The sequence below is a fragment of the Equus przewalskii genome, chromosome 6 (assembly GCF_037783145.1).
Source record: "Equus przewalskii isolate Varuska chromosome 6, EquPr2, whole genome shotgun sequence".
In the NCBI taxonomy this organism is placed as follows: Eukaryota; Metazoa; Chordata; class Mammalia; order Perissodactyla; family Equidae; genus Equus; species Equus przewalskii.
Genome location: NC_091836.1, coordinates 49,910,788 through 49,927,537, shown reverse-complemented (window position 1 = coordinate 49,927,537; position 16,750 = coordinate 49,910,788). Strand labels below are relative to the sequence as shown.

Here is a 16,750-nt window from a genome sequence, read left to right as displayed (position 1 = left end):
AGCGAGCGAGGCATCCTCACACCCGCCCCCAGCGCTATGCCGGCCCCATCCTGCGCTTCCCAAATCTCTCCCAGCCCACAAATCAGTCCCCGCCCCGAGCGGCGCTGGTGGGAGGAGCTAAGTCTGGGGGCGGAGCTCGGACTCCGGCTCATTATCATAGCATCTCAGCTAGGGATGGGGTGGGGGTTTGAGAAGGGCAACCCAGCATCCCCGACCTCCGCGTTGCCGCCGGGGATGACGCGAGAGCGCGCGTCCGCCCCCAGAAGGCTCCGGGAGACGGGGTCGGCCTCCGTGTAGACCCCGGGGGTCTCTCGCTCCTGCCAGCACGCCTTCACCAAGGCCGAGAGCCTGGCGCACGCTCGCCCTCCCGCCCCCCCGCCGCCTCTGCCGCCGCCCCCTCCTTGGAAACCAAGTTACCAACGTTAAACCAATCCCCGAGCGCAAGTCTGCCTCCTCCACACCCCACCCGCCGCGCCGTCCTCTAGCCCAGCTCTGCGCTCGCGCTCCCCTCGCCTCCTGCGCTTCCCCCGCGGCGGCGATGCCAGGGCCCTCGCCAGGGCTGCGCCGGGCGCTGCTCGGTCTCTGGGCTGCCCTGGGCCTGGGGCTCCTCGGCCTCTCAGGTAAGAGCCTGTCCCTGCTCAAGGTGGACAGGGCGGGGGCGGAGTTCGGGGATCAGAGAAGCGGCCGCAAGCCCCTCCCTGCTCCGCCCTCGCCTCGCTCCCACGCTTCTGCTCCCACCTTGAGCTCCGGGCGTTCTCCTCTATCCCTCTGGCCCCCAAGACACAGCGGAGACCCAGCTTCCCGCCTCCTCGCTCGCCTAGGTCTCTACCCTCCCCTCTTCGAGATCCCGAGTGCTCTCCCGCGCCCAGCCTCGCGCCCTGGAGACCCCATGTTTCCCTTCTCCCCTTCCGGGGTACCTCCTCACGCTCTGCTTTGCACCATAGCCCACGGGCTGGCATCTTCCCCACTCGCGAGCCGCGAAGACCCCATCTCCCCACCTGCCGTGACTCAGAGGCGCCGTTCCCGCTCTACCCCGAGCCTTGGCAACCGAGTCCCTTGGCTGTTCCCGCGGTTCCTTCCAGGAGCCCAGCCCCGCGTCCTCTTTCCGTGTTCTTCACCCGGGTTTGGGGTCCTCACTTATCTTTCACTCAGCCTCATCTCTCCTTTGCCCTCGCCTCAACCTCAGTCTCCTCCTCTCCCTGCGAGAACCTGAGAACCCGTTCGTTCCACTTCCCCCACCCGGGGTCCCCTCCTCCCAGCGTGGCTGTGTGCGTCCAAGACCCCATTTTTCCTCTCATCTCCCCCTCCCCCCATGCTTTCCCATCACTCCATGGGCACCTTGGAGACCAGGGCTCTCCATGGGACAGGGCTGCCATGTCCCAGGGACACCCTCGAGGTTTGGATCCTGGGAGCGCGCCTCCAAACCTGAGGCCTGGGCAGGACGCGGGACTCCTGAGTCCTTCCCTGCTTGCGACCTCTGATCATTCCCCGGAAATCCCTGGCTCGGCATAGGGGCGCTAAGATGCCAGGGAGGTGGCTCCCCAGGCTGAGCCCGCGTTTCCCCGGGCAGCGGTCGCGCAGGAGCCCTTCTGGGCGGACCTGCAGCCCCGCGTGGCGCTCGTGGAGCGCGGGGGATCGCTGTGGCTGAACTGCAGCACCAACTGCCCACGGCCCGAGCGCGGTGGCTTGGAGACCTCTCTGCGCCGGAATGGGACCCAGAGGGGTTTGCGGTGGCTGGCGCGGCAGCTGGTGGACATCCGCGAGCCGGAGACTCAGCCCGTTTGCTTCTTCCGCTGCGCGCGGCGCACGCTGCAGGCGCGTGGGCTCATTCGCACTTTTCGTGAGTTCACAGCGGCCACGCTCCTACTCCACGATGTTCCCTCCTCTCCAGGCCCCGCCCCCTGGGTCACTGGGTCCTCCCCTTCAGGCCCCACCTTCTGGATCCCCATGCCCTCCCCTCCCGGCCCTGGGGTTCCCCGCGGCGTCCAGCTGAGCCTCGGCGTTTCCAAGAGCGGTGGTTCCCCCCTTGCAGAGCGGCCGGATCGCGTAGAGCTGGTGCCGCTGCCTGCCTGGCAGCCTGTGGGCGAGAACTTCACCCTGAGCTGTCGGGTCCCAGGCGCCGGGCCTCGCGCGAGCCTCACATTGACGCTGCTGCGGGGCGCCCAGGAGCTGATCCGCCGCAGCTTCGCCGGGGAGCCACCCCGAGCGCGGGGCGCGGTGCTCACGGCCACGGTGCTGGCGCGGAGGGAGGACCATGGGGCCAATTTCTCGTGCCGCGCCGAGCTGGACCTGCGGCCGCACGGCCTGGGGCTGTTTGAAAACATCTCGGCCCCCAGAGAGCTCCGCACCTTCGGTGAGTGGGTGTGGGGAGGACAAGGGGACCAAATGGGGTCGAGCTGGCGTTTCACAAGTTTGGAGGCAGAGCAATCTGAATTCTAATCCTTACTTCAACACTCACCAGCTGGAAGTTGTTTTCCTGTTTGTGCCTTGAGGATGAATTGATACGATAGTGCGTGTACAACGCTTAGTACCTATTGAGGGCTCAACACCGAAGTCCAAGTTTTGTTCTTTGACCCCCAGCCCTGTCTCCGGACGCCCCGCGCCTCGCTGCCCCCCGGCTCTTGGAAGTGGGCTCAGAAAGACCCGTGAGCTGCGCCCTGGACGGGCTGTTTCCGGCCTGGGAGGCCGGGGTCTACCTGGCGCTGGGGGACCAGAGGTTGAGTCCAGATGTCACCCTCGAGGGGGATGCGCTCATGGCCACTGCCACAGCCACAGCGAGCGCAGAGCAGGAGGGCGCCAGGCAGCTGGTCTGCAGCGTGACCTTGGGGGGCGAGAGCCGGGAGACCCGGGAGAACATGACTGTCTACAGTAAGAGGGGGTGAAGGGGGACCTCCGCCCCTCGCGGGTGGAGCCAGAGGAACGTGGAGGCGGGGCAAGGAGTGGGCGGGGCCCTCGTGGCGGGATGGGCGGGGCCCGAGAGTCGGGGCGGGGCAGAAGGAGGACTGAGACTGGATAGCTGGAGAGGCGGAGTCTGAGTCGCCCCAAGGGGAAGGTCGCAAACCCCTCGAGGCTGCCGAGGGATGTGGCCTGGCCACCTCAAGGGGGCTGGGCGCGAGGGGGCGGAGCCTGAGCTGCCCGAAAGGCGGGGCACGGTCCCCAAGGTTTGGCTGCAGCGCGGGGAGGGTCCGGGCGGATCCGGGGCACCCTTGACCGGCAGGAGGGGCGTGGTCAGTGGATGCCCCGCCCCCAGGCTTCCCGGCGCCGCTCCTGACCCTGAGCGAGCCCAGCGTCCCCGAGGGGAAGATGGTGACAGTAACCTGCGCGGCGGGGGCCCGAGCCCTGGTCACGCTCGACGGAGTTCCAGCCGCGTTCCCAGGGCAGCCCGCCCAGCTCCAGGTAAACGCCACCGAGGACGACGACAGGCGCAGCTTCTTCTGCGACGCCACCCTCGAGGTGGACGGGGAAACCCTGAGCAAGAACGACAGCGCAGAGCTGCGCGTCCTATGTGAGTTGGGCTTTAACCTCTCGCCTCCCTCCTTGTGATCTCCAACGACTTGCCCGGTCCCCGGCCGTGTCGCGGAAGTGGGCCCAGTGCTCACCTCTAGCATCTCTGCATCCCACGCCCCTGCCCGCCGCAGACGCCCCCCGGCTGGACGACTCGGACTGTCCCAGGAGCTGGACGTGGCCGGAGGGCCCGGAGCAGACGCTGCGCTGCGAGGCCCGCGGAAACCCAGCGCCCTCGGTGCACTGCGCGCGGACCGACGGCGGGGCCGTGCTGGCGCTGGGCCTGCTGGGCCCCGTCACCCGCGCGCTCGCCGGCACTTACCGCTGCACCGCGTCCAACGCCCAGGGCGAGACGGTCAAGGACGTGACGCTGACGGTGGAGTGTGAGTGGGGGTGCGCGGGGCGCATCTCTGGATCTTGGCGTCTAGGGGTGGCCAGCCTCCAGGGAAGAGTGGGAGCAGGGCCTGAGCGGTGCCTTGGGGCGGGATTTCGGGAAAGAGAAGAGAATGGAGAGCGGGACTCGGGGAGGATCTCGCAGGAGGATGGAGGGAAGAGGTAGGCGTGTCCATAGGGGCGTGGGGCGTGGCTTTTGGGCGGAGTCTTCCAAAGGCGGGCGTTCCAAGCCGCCTGGCAATTTTTAGGCCCAAGATTGCGGGAGGGTGCTGTGGGCGCCTTGTAAGAATCAGAAACAGGGTTTGACTGGCGCGACCTCTTTGGTTCGGCGTCCCCGTGCAGGGCATAGCCTGCCCAACTCTTGGTGGCCCTCCTGGGACGGTAAAGAGGATCCAAGGACGTCAGGCCGGTCCCCAAACCTCAAACCCAACCACGCTCCCTCCTCCAGATGCGCCTGCGCTGGACAGCGTGGGCTGCCCGGAACGCATCACCTGGCTGGAAGGAACGGAGGCCTCGCTGAGCTGCGTGGCCCACGGGGTCCCGCCGCCCAACGTGAGCTGCGTGCGCTCGGGGGAGGCCCGAGTCATCGAGGGCCTGCTGCACGTGGCCCGGGAGCACGCGGGCACGTACCGCTGCGAAGCCACCAACGCTCGAGGCTCTGCGGCCAAGAATGTGGCTGTCACGGTGGAATGTGAGTGAGGGCAGCACGGGACGAGATGGGGTACGTCGGGATGCCCCTGGCCTGACTTCCGGGCCCTGTGTGACCTTCTGCTCCCCAGACGGACCCAGTTTTGAGGAGCTGGGCTGCCCCAGCAATTGGACGTGGGTGGAAGGAGCCGGGCGGCTGTTTTCCTGTGAGGTGGATGGGAAACCACAGCCACAAGTGGAGTGCGTCGGCTCCGGAGGCAGCAGCGAGGGGGTCCTGCTGCCGCTGGCCCCCCCAGACTCTAGTCCCAGAGCTCCCAGCATCCCTAGCCACCTGGCACCCGGCATCTACATCTGTAACGCCACCAACCGGCACGGCTCCAGGGTCAAGACGGTCGCCGTGAGCTCGGAGTGTGAGCGGGGCCCAGGCGGGCTGGGAGTGGGGGGTGCCGGGGGCCGTGCCCCTCCCTGACGCCCCCCGTGATGGCTTTGCAGCGGCGCCGCAAATGGATGAGTCCACCTGCCCAAGTCACCAGACGTGGCTGGAAGGAACCGAGGCTGAGGCGCTGGCCTGCGCCGCCCGGGGTCGACCCTCCCCACAGGTGCGCTGCTCCCGGGAGGGCGCGCCGCGACCTCAGCGGCTGCGCGTGTCCCGAGAGGATGCGGGCACCTACCGCTGCCTGGCCACCAACGCGCATGGCACGGACGCCCGGACCGTCACGGTGGGCGTGGAATGTGAGTGGGGACGGCACCAGATAGAGCACTGTCGGTCTCCAGGGAAATTCAAGGGCTCCTCCCTCAGTCCCATTCTCAGGGACAAGGAATCCCGGGCAATGACAAGTCCAGCCAGCAGGAGCCCAGCCTCCCTCAAATTCGGAGTCAAAAGGGCACGGGCGCGGGTCCCCAGCTTCTCCCATTCGGTGGAGCGGGGCGCGGGATTTTAGCCCCCACAACAGCCCGATTGTTCCGGAGGTGGCTCTGATGGCAGGCAGGACGCTCCCCTGCCCATCCCAGAAGGGGTGGTCTCATTGTGGTGGGCGGAAGGGGGGGTCACTTGGTCGGCGGCTGGGCGGGCGGCGCTGAGCCCGCCTCCAACCTCCTGTCGCCTGCAGACCGGCCGGTGGTGGCCGAGCTGGCCGCCTCCCCTCCGGGCGGTGTGCGGCCAGGCGGGAACTTCACCTTGACCTGCCGCGCTGAGGCCTGGCCCCCAGCCCAGATCAGCTGGCGCGCGCCCCCGGGAGCGCTCAACATCGGCCTGTCGAGCAACAACAGCACGCTGAGCGTGGCCGGCGCCCTGGGCAGCCACGGCGGCGAGTACGAGTGCGCGGCCACCAACGCGCACGGGCGCCACGCGCGGCGCATCACCGTGCGCGTGGCTGGTAAGTGGCAGCTGGGGGGCGGGGCGAGGGAGCTGCAGGGGGCGTGACCTGCGCCTTGGGGCTCGGGACCCGTCCCTGCCCCCCGCTCAGTCCCCACAGACCAGCCTGAAGGGGGCTAGGGGAGAAGCGAGGGGCGCCCTGACGGGTGGCGCTGTTGATGGCGGGTTAGGGTGGGAGGCGGAGGGAGCGGACGCACTCAGGAGGAGGGACACGCCAGGGCTGGGACAGCTGTGGGAAGGGACTGTTAACTGGGGGGCGGTACTGCCTGGTGGAGGCGTGATCCAGTTCACCCTCCACTGTGTCTCTATGGAGAAGGGAGGTTGGAGAGGGTCCAAGGTCAGTGGATGGGGCGTGGGGGCCCCCAACTAGACCTCTTGCCCACTTCGTGTATCTCTGGGGGTGGGGTCCTTCTGGGATGAAGGAATGACCCGGTCCTCATCGTTTTGAGGGTCAAGAGAGTTGAGTGACTCGTGGGGACCTCTGTGTCTAGGGGCTTATATCCCCATGTGCGGACCTGGGGTCGCACCAGCGCTGGGAGTGGCCTTCCTGGGGTGTCTCCTTTCCCCCAGGGTGGGACTCTGAGTTCCCAGGGGCTCGTGCCTGTGGGGAGGGGACAGAGGTGGCCCCGGTTGGCATCTCGTCGGGGCGGGGTGGGGGACCGGGAGCTCGTCCACCCTCTTTGAGGGTCTCCCCCCCGCAGGGCCGTGGCTGTGGGTCGCCGTGGGCGGCGCGGCTGGGGGCGCTGCGCTGCTGGCCGCGGGGGCCGGCCTGGCCTTCTACGTGCGCTCCACCGCCTGCAAGAAGGGCGAGTACAACGTGCAGGAGGCCGAGAGCTCGGGCGAGGCCGTGTGTCTCAACGGCGCGGGTGGCGGCGCGGCCGGGGGCTCGGGCGCTGAGGCGGGAACAGAGGCTGCGGGCAGCGCCGAGGAGGCGCCGGCGGAGGGCGAGGTCTTCGCCATCCAGCTGACATCAGCGTGAGCCCGCTCCCCAATCCCCGCGGGCCGGGGGACGCCCCCCAGACGCACGCGGGGGCTTCTGTATCGTTTTATTTATTTATTTATTCGATTCCAGGGCGTCACCTCATTTTCCACCCACCCCCCAAACCCTTTTAAATAAAGTTTTTATAAAGGACTCTCGACCCCTCTGCTTCGGTCTCTGCCATGTGGAAGCAGCCCGGGGTTTGGATCCCAACCTGGGGCCGGCCTGTGGCCCAGTGGTTAAGTTCGCCCGCTCTGCTTTGGTGGTCCAGGGTTTGCCAGTGTGGATCCTGGGCGTGGACCTACACACTGATTATCAAGCCAGGCTGTGGCCCCGTCCCTAAAGCTAGAATATATAACTATGTACTGGGGCTTTGGGGAGGAAATAAAAGAGGAAGATTGGCAACAGATGTTAGCTCAGGGCCAATCTTCCTTGCCAAAAAAAAAAAAAAAAGTCCTTTTTGTTTTTGAGCGCTTGCTACAGGTCAGGCATCATCCACACCATCCTTTCAAGGAGTGACCTGAACAATGTTCTCTTGGTGCCCCATTTCCTGCTCTTAAGGACCCTTGAGCTGGGGCAGGGACCTCCCTCCTTCCTCCCTCTCCTTGTCGCTTATCTCTTCTGCCCAGCACTGTCCTCTGATCCGCTTCTCTTGTGGATGGGAGCCAGGGGCTTCCCCCAGGCCTGGCTCTGGGCCGAGCTGAGGCGGCCTTCCCAGGATGGGCAGAGCGCCCTTCCCAGGGGCGTGGGCACAGGGTCCCATCACCAGGATGGGTGAGAGAAAGACAGGGGCTACAGCTGGGTGTCAGCCCCCGGGGTGTCCCCCCTATTGAAGGGCGCACCCGTGCTCCAACCCCAATGCCTCCTCCACCCTGTGTCCATCACCGTGCCTCAGTTTACCCCAACCTGCCTTTCGACTTGGCCCATGGTGAGTCGGAACAGACGCACAGGGTGTCAGTCGCAACCCCCGCTGCACCCTCCTCCTCACCCCCCAGAGCAGAAGGAGCGAACAGCTGGGCCTCCCCGCCTGCCAGCCGCCTCCTCCTTGATGAAAGGAAGGAAGCGGCCGGGCCAGCTCCGTCCCATCGGCAGTCCCCCCGCTGGAAGGGGCCCAGCCAGTGCCCATGCCAGGTACAGAGGCAGCAAGGGACAGGTGGGGTGCAGCCCCCGACGTCCCACCGCTCCTGAATAACCTCTGGAGCCCACAAAGTCCTGCCAGCCACGGAGTCCTTGCTCTCGCCATTCCCTCTGGCTGTACCGGCCCCCAGCTCCTCACCCCTTAGTTTATTTTCTCTGTAGCACCGAACACAACTTGACATCCTGTTAGATATTTGACTGAATATTTGTTTACTGACACTCAAGAAGATTGGGCCCGCTAGACCAGGGATCTTCGCTGTATTCGCCACACAGTGTCCCCGTTAGGACCTGGCACACAGTAGTTGCTCAATAAATAGTGCATAAGTAGATTAAAACAGCCGTGAGTCTGCAGACACACAGTGAGGCCTTCCTGGGTTCGATGTATGTCCCCGAAGGGCGCCATCCTGGGCACTGGGGTGGCCTGTCATGGGCAGGGACAACAGGTGTGGTGGTGGCCTTGGACCTCTGAAGTCATGGTCCAGTAGGAGAGACGAATGTGAATGACATAACCCCGGGAGAATCGGAACTTCTGGTAGGTTCTAAGGGGGAGATCAGCAAGGGGCAGAAATAGAGCCTGATGTGGGGGAGGGGCGGGGGGGTTCTTTTCCAGGCTGGGCGCTTGGGGGAGGTCCTCTGACGAGGTGATGTTGGCGCTGAGTGCCCCCCCACCAGCGTCGAGAAGCGGCAGCTGTGGGAGATGTGGGGGAGGCTGCTCTGCCGAGGGAGGTGGGACCGAATGAGTCAGGGCTCCGAGGCCGTCGTCACAAGCTCACCCAGGAGACACGGAGGATCTCACAGGCTTGCCTTCCCCGGGCTGCGGCCCGGCAGGCCTCCCCCACCCCCACGGCAGGGCCCACCCCACCCTGGCTGCCTCCCACCCATCCTTGACTCCCCCTCCTCCCTCCCTCCCCGTGGGCGGGGACGCCTGGGTGCCTCGGTGACAGTGGCAGAGCCGAGCTCTGCCCAGGGCCCGGCTTCAGGCTGGGGACACCCTTTGGGAGGGTTAGACAGAGCTTGAAAGCGGGCAGGGGGGCATAGCAGGGACTGGTGTGCACAAGGAGGCGGCAGGTGACATTCTGCAGGCAGGGGGAGCTGACAGATGAAGGGCCCGCTGGGTGTGTATCACTGTGTCACCTGTGTGTCTGTTGACATGTGTGTATTGTGTCTGCGTCTAGCGACACGTGTCCGTCACCTATCAGTGGATGTGTGTCTGTCAACACACGTGTCTGTCTTGTGTGTGCTCTGTATCTGTGTTCGTCTCACGTGTCAGCGTGTGTGTGTCCATCTTGCGTGTGTCCGTGATTCTCCATGTGTCGTCTGTCCCTGTGTGTGATGGCTGGGACGTGTCCTTGTCTGGGACGGTGTCGTGACTGTGGCTCCTTCCTGGGGGGGTGGGGGTGGCCAGCGCCTGTCTATAGGACAGTGTGTGTGTGTGTCCCTCAGAAGCCCAGTGAGAAACCCGCTGCCCCAGTCCCAGGCTGGGGGACAGGCAAGGGAGGGCACACGAGGTGGCAGCACTGAGTCACAGCACTGCTTCTCTGAGAGGTTCAGCTCTTTATTGTCACTGCTGTTAACAATATGAGGATTGCAGCTCAGGGCCTTTCCCAAGGGCTCGGCCAAGCTGGATGGGAGCGGGGGCAGGGAGGGGGCCAGGGACCCCCTGAGTCAGGGGCTCTGGGGCCTGAGGCCTGGGTCTTCCACCTGGGGTCCCTGAACGGGGAGGAGGCAGCCTGGGGACCCCTCCAAACCCAGGTCTTCCTCCACTCCTGCTAGAAGGGCTTCTGTCCATTCTCTCCGTGGAGAAACTGAGGCAGGACAGGCTCATGGGTGACGAGCGGCTTAGCTTTCCTGAGTTGGGCCTGGGTGGGGGCTCAGGGACACCCCACACCTGCCACACAGCCTCTTGGGCTGGACATTTTTCCTGGGCACCAGCCAGCAGCTGGCGCACCGGGTGCCATATTTCTTGTACCTGGAGAAGGGGGACAAGAAACAGTCAGGATGCAGCGGGGGCCCAGAAACTGCCAGGAGGGGACCACCTTCCCCAAGGGCTGGGGGGGTTCTTCCTTCCCGATACCCCACGCTGGCCAAGTGTGGACTGCTCTGGGGCCCCCACCCCAGCCCCCTCCTCTGCCCTGGGCACCTGATGCCACAGGCGTTGCAGAGAGGGGTCCCGTCCTCGGCATCTCTCCAGAGAGGGGTCCTCTGGGTCCTGCAGGAAGCACAGCGTCGGGGCCCTGAAAGGACAGAGGTCAAAGGGTATGGGTCCGAGGCCCTGACCCGGCTCAGGAGGCCTGCATGGGGTGGAGCCCTTGGGCGGGGCTCCGGGCCCACCCTGGGTGTTGCTGGATCTCAGATGCAGAGAAAGGCAGGAAGGGAGACAGATGGCAAAGCTCGGCAGAGGAGGAAGCTGGGGGTGGGGGTGACTCAGCCTGAGTGGAGGGGGCAGGGAGCAGGATGGGGAGAAAGGCAAGGAGGGGAGGGAATTGGCCCCCGAATATTTATAGCTCCCGTGTGGCCAGGACTCACCCAGGGCCTCGCTGCCTCCTGAACTGGCCTCAGGGCCCCGGGCCGGGCCTGTCGGGGGAGGCTGGTGACGGCTGCTGCAGGCCGGGCTGGGGGGAGACACGGCGTTACCACTGGGGGACCTGCATCCCGGCCCAGACAGCCCCCCAAATGCAGATTGACTATCAAGGCATCAGGCATTCCCTCGAGGAGGCAGCTGCCGCCTGAAGGGCCTTGCCCCTCGTTAGTAATAATATTAATAATAATAATGATTATTATTTGAAGAAGCAGGAAGCCCAGGCTAGCCAGCCAGGTTCAATTCTCCCGTCCTTGCTGTGTGACCCCCGGACAAGAGATCGCACCCTCTGTGCCTGTTTCTGCATCTGTAAAATGGGCTTCACCGGGCTTCAAGGAGCCCATCGATGTCACGTGCAACTTGTTACCTCTTATTATTGATGTTGTTTCTGCCAAACGGCAGCCATTATCGTGACTGGAAAAAGTTACAGGTGCCTCAGTGGGGTCAGGCCCTGCTCACAGAGACGAGCCCCAGGCTCAGACGGGGATGTGAGTGGTGCAGAGCACCAGGGGCCGGGACGCCCCAGCCGAGGTCAGGCTCCCAGACGGGCCATTTCCAACGCAGGGCCCGCCCCGCTGTCATTAGGAACTGCATAGACGCGGCCCTGGGCCTCGCCAGCCCTACCTGAAGCTGGGTGTGATGTGCAGGCTGCAATCCGGCTTGATCTCAAACGTCAGGGTCACCCCCTGGAACCGGGGGTCCACTTTCTCGGCCCCCCGCTGGGGGTGCGGCTGCTTCCGGGGCCTCCTCTCTGGTGTGGCCGGAGGGGCCGGGGGAGCCCCCGGGGACCCCAGGCTGCAGCATTGCGGACTGATCGGGGTCAGCACCTTCCAGGCATCCCTGGGCAGACTCGGGGGTCCCAGAGTCCCTAGGGCCTTGAGCTCCCAGCAGGGCCCCAGGGCAGGCTGGTCCGCGGGAGGGGGCTGGGCCAGCCCCTCCGCTGTCTCTTGGAGGAAGTGCAGGGCGCTGACGGAGTCCCCGCGTGCAGGCCAGAAGGACCTGGGGACAAGGGGCAGTGTGGTCACCCCCTTCCCTGGGCGGCACCCACACAGGCCTCCGAGGCACGGGGCAAGGGAAACCGCCTGGCCTCTGACCCCTACAAGACCCCAAGCGACCCTGGGGACCCCAATTTCCCTGTAAATACCAGGAACTAACATTGTGACCCCGGGATGACCCCTGGAACCAGAGGTCAACCGCAGGGCCAGGCTGAGGGAAGGGGCGGCCCCTCAACGCACCTGCCGCTGGGTCCGAGGCGGCCTGGGGGCCTCGGGTCCTGCCTGGCGGGGGGCGCCGGGGGCGGCTCGGGGTCCAGACAGGGCGGCGCCAGCAGCTCGCGCAGCATCCTCGAGAAGTCGGGGGCCGGCTCGGCCTCCATGGCGCTCCTGCCCTCCTCCCGCCGGCCCCGCCCCGCCAGGCCCACCGACGAGCCCCACCTGGGTCGGGGGCCCGCCGGCTGGGGGCGCTCTGGCCGAGGCTGCGAGGAGCCCCGGCGGGGGGCGGGGCCGCGGGGTCGGGCGCCTCCAGCCGGCGACGCCGAGCACTCGCTCCGAGCCACCCCGGGGCGGCCTCGTCCCCGGCTCCGCGCAGCCGCCTGCACAGCCCTGGCGGCCGCCGGCGGCCCGGACCCCCCGGACCCCTCGGCGGCTGCTCCCCACGTGGCCCTCAGGCTCGTGGCCCTCTCCTCCAGCAAGGAGGTCCCAGGCCCCTGCCTCAGCATCCCCGCCCGCCCCATCACTGTGGGAGGGGACAGCTGGGGGTCTGGAAGATGCACGTGTAGACCCCAGGGTCTGCCCCCCAAGGACACTCAAGATGCTGGCTGGAGGTCTGTGAGGAAGTTTTATTGACACTCCCATTGGATTCCACCGCTCGCCACACCCCCATTCTCGGGAGCTTGGGGGAGGCGGCCCCAGCGGGGGCCCTGTCCCCACCAGAGCCGGACACACATCTCTGTGGCCTCCTGGGTGCTTCCGACGTCTCTCTCAGGCCTGTCCGTGCTCTGGGCTGGGCTCGCAACGTGGCCTTTCCTCCAGTCCTGGCCGTGGCGCCATGGGTGTCCCAGAAGGGGCAGCTGCCCGTGTCAGTGGGGCTTGGGGACGTGGCCATCCACGTAGAAGTTCCTGGTGATCTTGGGCAGAGTGAATTCAGCCCCTTCCAGCTCGGGGGTCAGCACGATCTGGCAGCCCAGCCGGGAGTTCTCCTGGAGCAGGGGCGCCATGTCCAGCATGTCGTCCTCCCTGGGGCGCGGAGCACAGTGATTAGCAGGGGTCATGGGGAGAGCCCAGGGCCAGGCAGGGGCAGGCGGGTGGAGGCCAGGGGGAGGGGTCAGCAAAGCTGGGGTGCCCTGTGCTGCTGCCCGGGGGGACCGCTGGACCCCAAGAATGCACAGGCCCAGGCCTGCAGCTCAGCGCTTGCTCACCTCTCATCAGGGGGCGGCAGAAGGTCCAAGTGGTCCTCACTCACGTACACGTGGCAGGTGGAGCAGGCCAGAGACGCCTCACAGGCCCCTGGGGGAGCGAGTGAGGCAGCGCCGGTGAGGGGACGTCAGACAGAAGCCCTTTATTTCACCGCGCGCCCCTCCTCCCCCCTCCAGGGCCTGCGCACCCACCACGTGCCCCCGCACTCTGTCAGTCACTCAGCCAGCTGTCCCCTAGCCGCACAGAGGGTTTGCAAAGGGCTGTCGGGGGTCCCCTTTCCCAAGGACGCCCCAGCAGGCTGAGGCCCAGGCTGGGTACACGGACCTGCTCATGGGCACGGACTCGACTTCAAAAGCCGGGCCAGGTCCCTGGAGCCACTGAGCCCTTGCTGGGGCCCTCACTGTGCTAGGTGACTGTGTTCCCGCCCCCCTGCGGCTCCTGAAGGAGGGACCCACTCAGTCAGCACCAGGGGAAGGAGGGGAGGGGTCAGCGAGGAAGGATTCGAAAGATGCAGAAGCTGAGGTTTTCTGCTTGTCCTCGGATACACTGACAACCTTGCGAGCGACCACTAAGAACGGCGCTTGGGGATGGTGTCCCCCTGGCCGGAAACCTTCCCAAAGGCTTTTTTTTTTTTTTTTTTTGAGGAAGATTAGCCCTGAGCTAACTGCTGCCAATCCTCCTCTTTTTTTTTGCTGAGGAAGACTGGCCCTGAGCTAACATCCATGCCCATCTTCCTCTACTTTACATGTGGGACGCCTACCACAGCATGGCGTGCCAAGCAGTGCCATGCCCACACCCGGGATCCCAACCAGGAACCCGGGGAGGCAGAAGTGGAACATGCAAACTTAACTGGCCGGCCCCTCCCAAAGGCTTTTCACAGCCAGAGTAAGGTCCAGACTCCTCCGCTCAGGCTCAGGTCCTCTCCCACCCCACTCACTCCACTTCAGCCACATCGGCCCCCTGCCCCACTCCAGCGCACCAAGCTTGTCCCCACCGCAGGACCTGTGCACCTGCTGTCCCCAGGGCCTGCAATGCTCCTCTCTCCACTCCTTCTGTGGCTAGATCCTTCTGGTCTTTGGGGACTCAGCTCAACTGTCCTCCAAGTACCCCCGTTCTTGTCCTTGCCCCACCTCGGTAACTCTTCAATTTCTGTACAGCATTTATCACAGTCTGAACTTACCATCTTTTTCTTTCTTTCTTTTTTTTTTTTTTTTGGTGAGGAAGATTGGCCCTGAGCTAACATCTCTTGCCAATCTTCCTCTATTTTATGTGGGACCCACCACAGTGTGGCTTGACGAGCAGTGCTAGGTCTGTGCCTGGGATCCAAACCTGTGAACCCTGGGCCACCGAAGCAGAGCACATGAACTTAACCACTACGCTACCAGGCCGGCCCCTGAAGTTACCATCTTAATCTCTGGGTTAATCTCTGACCTGTGCCCCCTCAACCTGCTCTCCCCTCTCCACCCTCGGCGCTGAGCCGGACATGCTGTAGACGGTCAGGAGACGTGTTATAAGGGACAGATTCCTCCTGTCTCTTTCAGACATGTTGACAATGGGGATGGAGCCGCCAGGCCACTCCTGGCCCAGCAGATGCTCCCTGTGGGACTCGGTGACTACTTTGCCCACCCTCCCCGTCTCCTGGGAGAAACTTGGCCTTGATGCTCCAAGTTGCCCCCGGCATCTTCCTTAGTCCTGTTTCCCAGCCCATTAGCCTTCTCATCCCAGGAGAGCGAGATCATCTAATATAACCGTCCCAGCGAGTCACTGCACACTAAACGTGCCAGGTAGCACTATGCTTGACACCTAACATCCTCCACAGCAACCCAGCGAGACAGGTACTGGATTCTCCCATTTTATAGATGCGGAAACAGAGGCTCAGAGATGCCAAGGCCCTTGCTCGGGGCCACACAGCCAGTAAGAGGCAAAATTTGGACACGGGCCACTTGCCTCTAAAACTCATGTTCCAACCTGTTTCCTGGACTGCCGGCCACTGGGTTCCAGAACAGAACCTGTGGGGGCTTCCAGGACATCTCCAGCCCTTCCAACGATTAAATCAGGCTCCCTCTGAAACGAACCCTGTACGATTTTTTTCATCCCACCCTTCCCAGTCGCTCATGAGATAAATACATGTTTCCTTGGGGGATCATTGTCCCCAGTAGGCTGACATTGGTGTGGAATGACAGGGACCTTATCTGCTGTGCACAGTGCTGCCTGGCACACGGCAGGTGGCCGATATTCCTAGAAGAGCAGGACAGATGAGTGGCTGATACAGGCTGGCTTTGAATTCACTTTTGCCACTTGCTGGACCCTGGACAATCTTAAGCCGGGGCTCAGTTTCCACATCTACACGACAAGATGACCCCCATCTCTGTAGCATTCAGTTGTCGTGGAGATTCAATCGGGGGAAAACGTGTTAACACGTTTCAGGTAACGTCTCCTATTACGATCTTTCCTTCAACAAACACACACTCAATACCTGTCACATCTAAATACCAGGACAAGCAACAGATAAGGGTGATCAAGGGGAACAGGTTTCTGATCTCATTCTGGAGAGAGACGACAAAAGGCACCCAAATAACGAGAAGAACTATGAAAACAATAAAACACACTGATGTGACAGAGGGAATGGGGCTTGGAGACTTTAGTGGACTGAGGGGGATGACTATCAGGAAGATGACATTTACATCGAGACCTGAAGGATGAGAAGGAGCCAGAAGATCTGGTGGGAAAGCACTTCAGATGGTGGGTGCAGCAAATGCAAAGGCCCTGAGGCAGGAATGAACGTGGCTGCTGGAGGAACAGCAAGAAAGCCAGTGTGGCTAGAATACAGGGAGAAAGGAGGAAGACAATACGTGCTCCTGGAGGGCAGGAGTTCTGGTGACTTCTAGCAAACGCTCCATGAATAACTTTTGAGTGAATGAAGATGAAGAGCTGGACGGGGAGGAGTCTGCGGGGAGGAGTCTGGATTTTAACCATGTTTGGCGGGAAGCCATGGATGGGTCAAGGGGTGCACAGATATATCTGACTTGTGCGGTTTTTTTAACGAATGAATAAGGCCCTCCTCAATTCCCTGGGCCCGGCTCCCACCTTCCAGGTCCACCCCGTGGCGCTGGGCCAGGTGGAGGACATTGTCCCCGACTCTGCCGCTCACCGGAATCCGCTGGCCTGACCGGTCTACGAACACCACGTTGACCCTGGGGACAGATGGGGGTGCGGATGCCCAACGGGGTTCTGGGCCCAGGGACCCGGCGGAACCCAGGATTAGGAAGTCAGGGTTGGGGCTTGACGGACAGGGGAATAGGGTGACGCGGCAGAGGGACCCAGGGATGAGGCTGCAGGGCAAGGGCGGGACCGGAGGACCCTCGCGGGATGAGGACACTCACACGTCCCCGGGCCGCTCGGGGCCGCCGGCTTCCTCCTCCCCCGCCGGGCGCGAGCCTGGAAAACACGGTTGGGTAAGCGGCCCCGCCCCGCCAGCGTCCGATGGGTTAACGCTGCCCGCCCCCCGAGGCACCCCGGATACCTGTCGCCCGGAATGTCCTGGTTGTCGCCGGTGCCGCCGCCTCGCCGAGCCCCCAAAAGCCCCCGGGCCGGCTCGCCCAGGCGCCCCTGGCCGCCCGCAGCAGGAACCCAGCATTCACCCCGCCCCAGGCCACGGAGGCGGCCATGACAGGCAGCACGTGACCTGGGCGCTGGGCATGCGCACTCGCGGCTACGCGAGC

At 64.2% G+C, this 16,750-nt stretch overlaps 3 protein-coding genes across 3 annotated transcripts; 1 reads left to right on the top strand and 2 right to left on the bottom strand.

The window, feature by feature from the left end:
* The first annotated feature begins 119 nt into the window (after positions 1–119).
* ICAM5 (intercellular adhesion molecule 5) lies at positions 120–7,052 on the top strand. Its single transcript, XM_070623676.1, has 11 exons — positions 120–620; positions 1,571–1,840; positions 2,033–2,353; positions 2,581–2,868; positions 3,251–3,505; positions 3,639–3,887; positions 4,346–4,588; positions 4,677–4,955; positions 5,038–5,277; positions 5,655–5,921; positions 6,622–7,052. Exons 1-11 carry the CDS (start codon positions 539–541, stop codon positions 6,897–6,899), a joined length of 2,772 nt encoding a protein of 923 aa, XP_070479777.1. The 5' UTR covers positions 120–538; the 3' UTR covers positions 6,900–7,052.
* Positions 7,053–9,570: 2,518 nt separating this feature from the next.
* Positions 9,571–12,486, bottom strand: ZGLP1 (zinc finger GATA like protein 1). The gene is made up of 5 exons (XM_070623674.1): positions 11,850–12,486; positions 11,239–11,613; positions 10,563–10,648; positions 10,177–10,270; positions 9,571–10,005 (listed from the first exon to the last, which is right to left on the bottom strand). Exons 1-5 carry the CDS (start codon positions 12,344–12,346, stop codon positions 9,876–9,878), a joined length of 1,182 nt encoding a protein of 393 aa, XP_070479775.1. The 5' UTR covers positions 12,347–12,486; the 3' UTR covers positions 9,571–9,875.
* Positions 12,432–16,743, bottom strand: FDX2 (ferredoxin 2). Its single transcript, XM_008510762.2, has 5 exons — positions 16,552–16,743; positions 16,412–16,466; positions 16,116–16,222; positions 13,031–13,118; positions 12,432–12,848 (listed from the first exon to the last, which is right to left on the bottom strand). The coding sequence occupies exons 1-5, from the start codon at positions 16,694–16,696 to the stop codon at positions 12,692–12,694; spliced, it is 552 nt and encodes a 183-aa protein (XP_008508984.2). The 5' UTR covers positions 16,697–16,743; the 3' UTR covers positions 12,432–12,691.
* Between the last annotated feature and the right edge of the window lie 7 nt (positions 16,744–16,750).

What these genes read in the sequence shown, in the direction of transcription:
- ICAM5 (XM_070623676.1), top strand. Translation starts at nt 539, where the DNA reads ATGCCAGGGCCCTCGCCAGGGCTGCGCCGGGCGCTGCTCGGTCTCTGG. An exon ending in TGTGGCTGTCACGGTGGAAT is followed by an intron (nt 4,589 to 4,676) that starts GTGAGTGAGGGC and finishes TCTGCTCCCCAG; the next exon opens with ACGGACCCAGTTTTGAGGAG. An exon ending in CGTCACGGTGGGCGTGGAAT is followed by an intron (nt 5,278 to 5,654) that starts GTGAGTGGGGAC and finishes TGTCGCCTGCAG; the next exon opens with ACCGGCCGGTGGTGGCCGAG.
- ZGLP1 (XM_070623674.1), bottom strand. Translation starts at nt 12,346, where the DNA reads ATGGGGCGGGCGGGGATGCTGAGGCAGGGGCCTGGGACCTCCTTGCTG. An exon ending in CGCCTCGGACCCAGCGGCAG is followed by an intron (nt 11,614 to 11,849) that starts GTGCGTTGAGGG and finishes CCTTGTCCCCAG; the next exon opens with GTCCTTCTGGCCTGCACGCG. An exon ending in TGCAACGCCTGTGGCATCAG is followed by an intron (nt 10,006 to 10,176) that starts GTGCCCAGGGCA and finishes CCCCTTCTCCAG; the next exon opens with GTACAAGAAATATGGCACCC.
- FDX2 (XM_008510762.2), bottom strand. Translation starts at nt 16,696, where the DNA reads ATGGCCGCCTCCGTGGCCTGGGGCGGGGTGAATGCTGGGTTCCTGCTG. An exon ending in CAGGACATTCCGGGCGACAG is followed by an intron (nt 16,467 to 16,551) that starts GTATCCGGGGTG and finishes CGTGTTTTCCAG; the next exon opens with GCTCGCGCCCGGCGGGGGAG. An exon ending in CTGCCGCCCCCTGATGAGAG is followed by an intron (nt 12,849 to 13,030) that starts GTGAGCAAGCGC and finishes TCCGCGCCCCAG; the next exon opens with GGAGGACGACATGCTGGACA.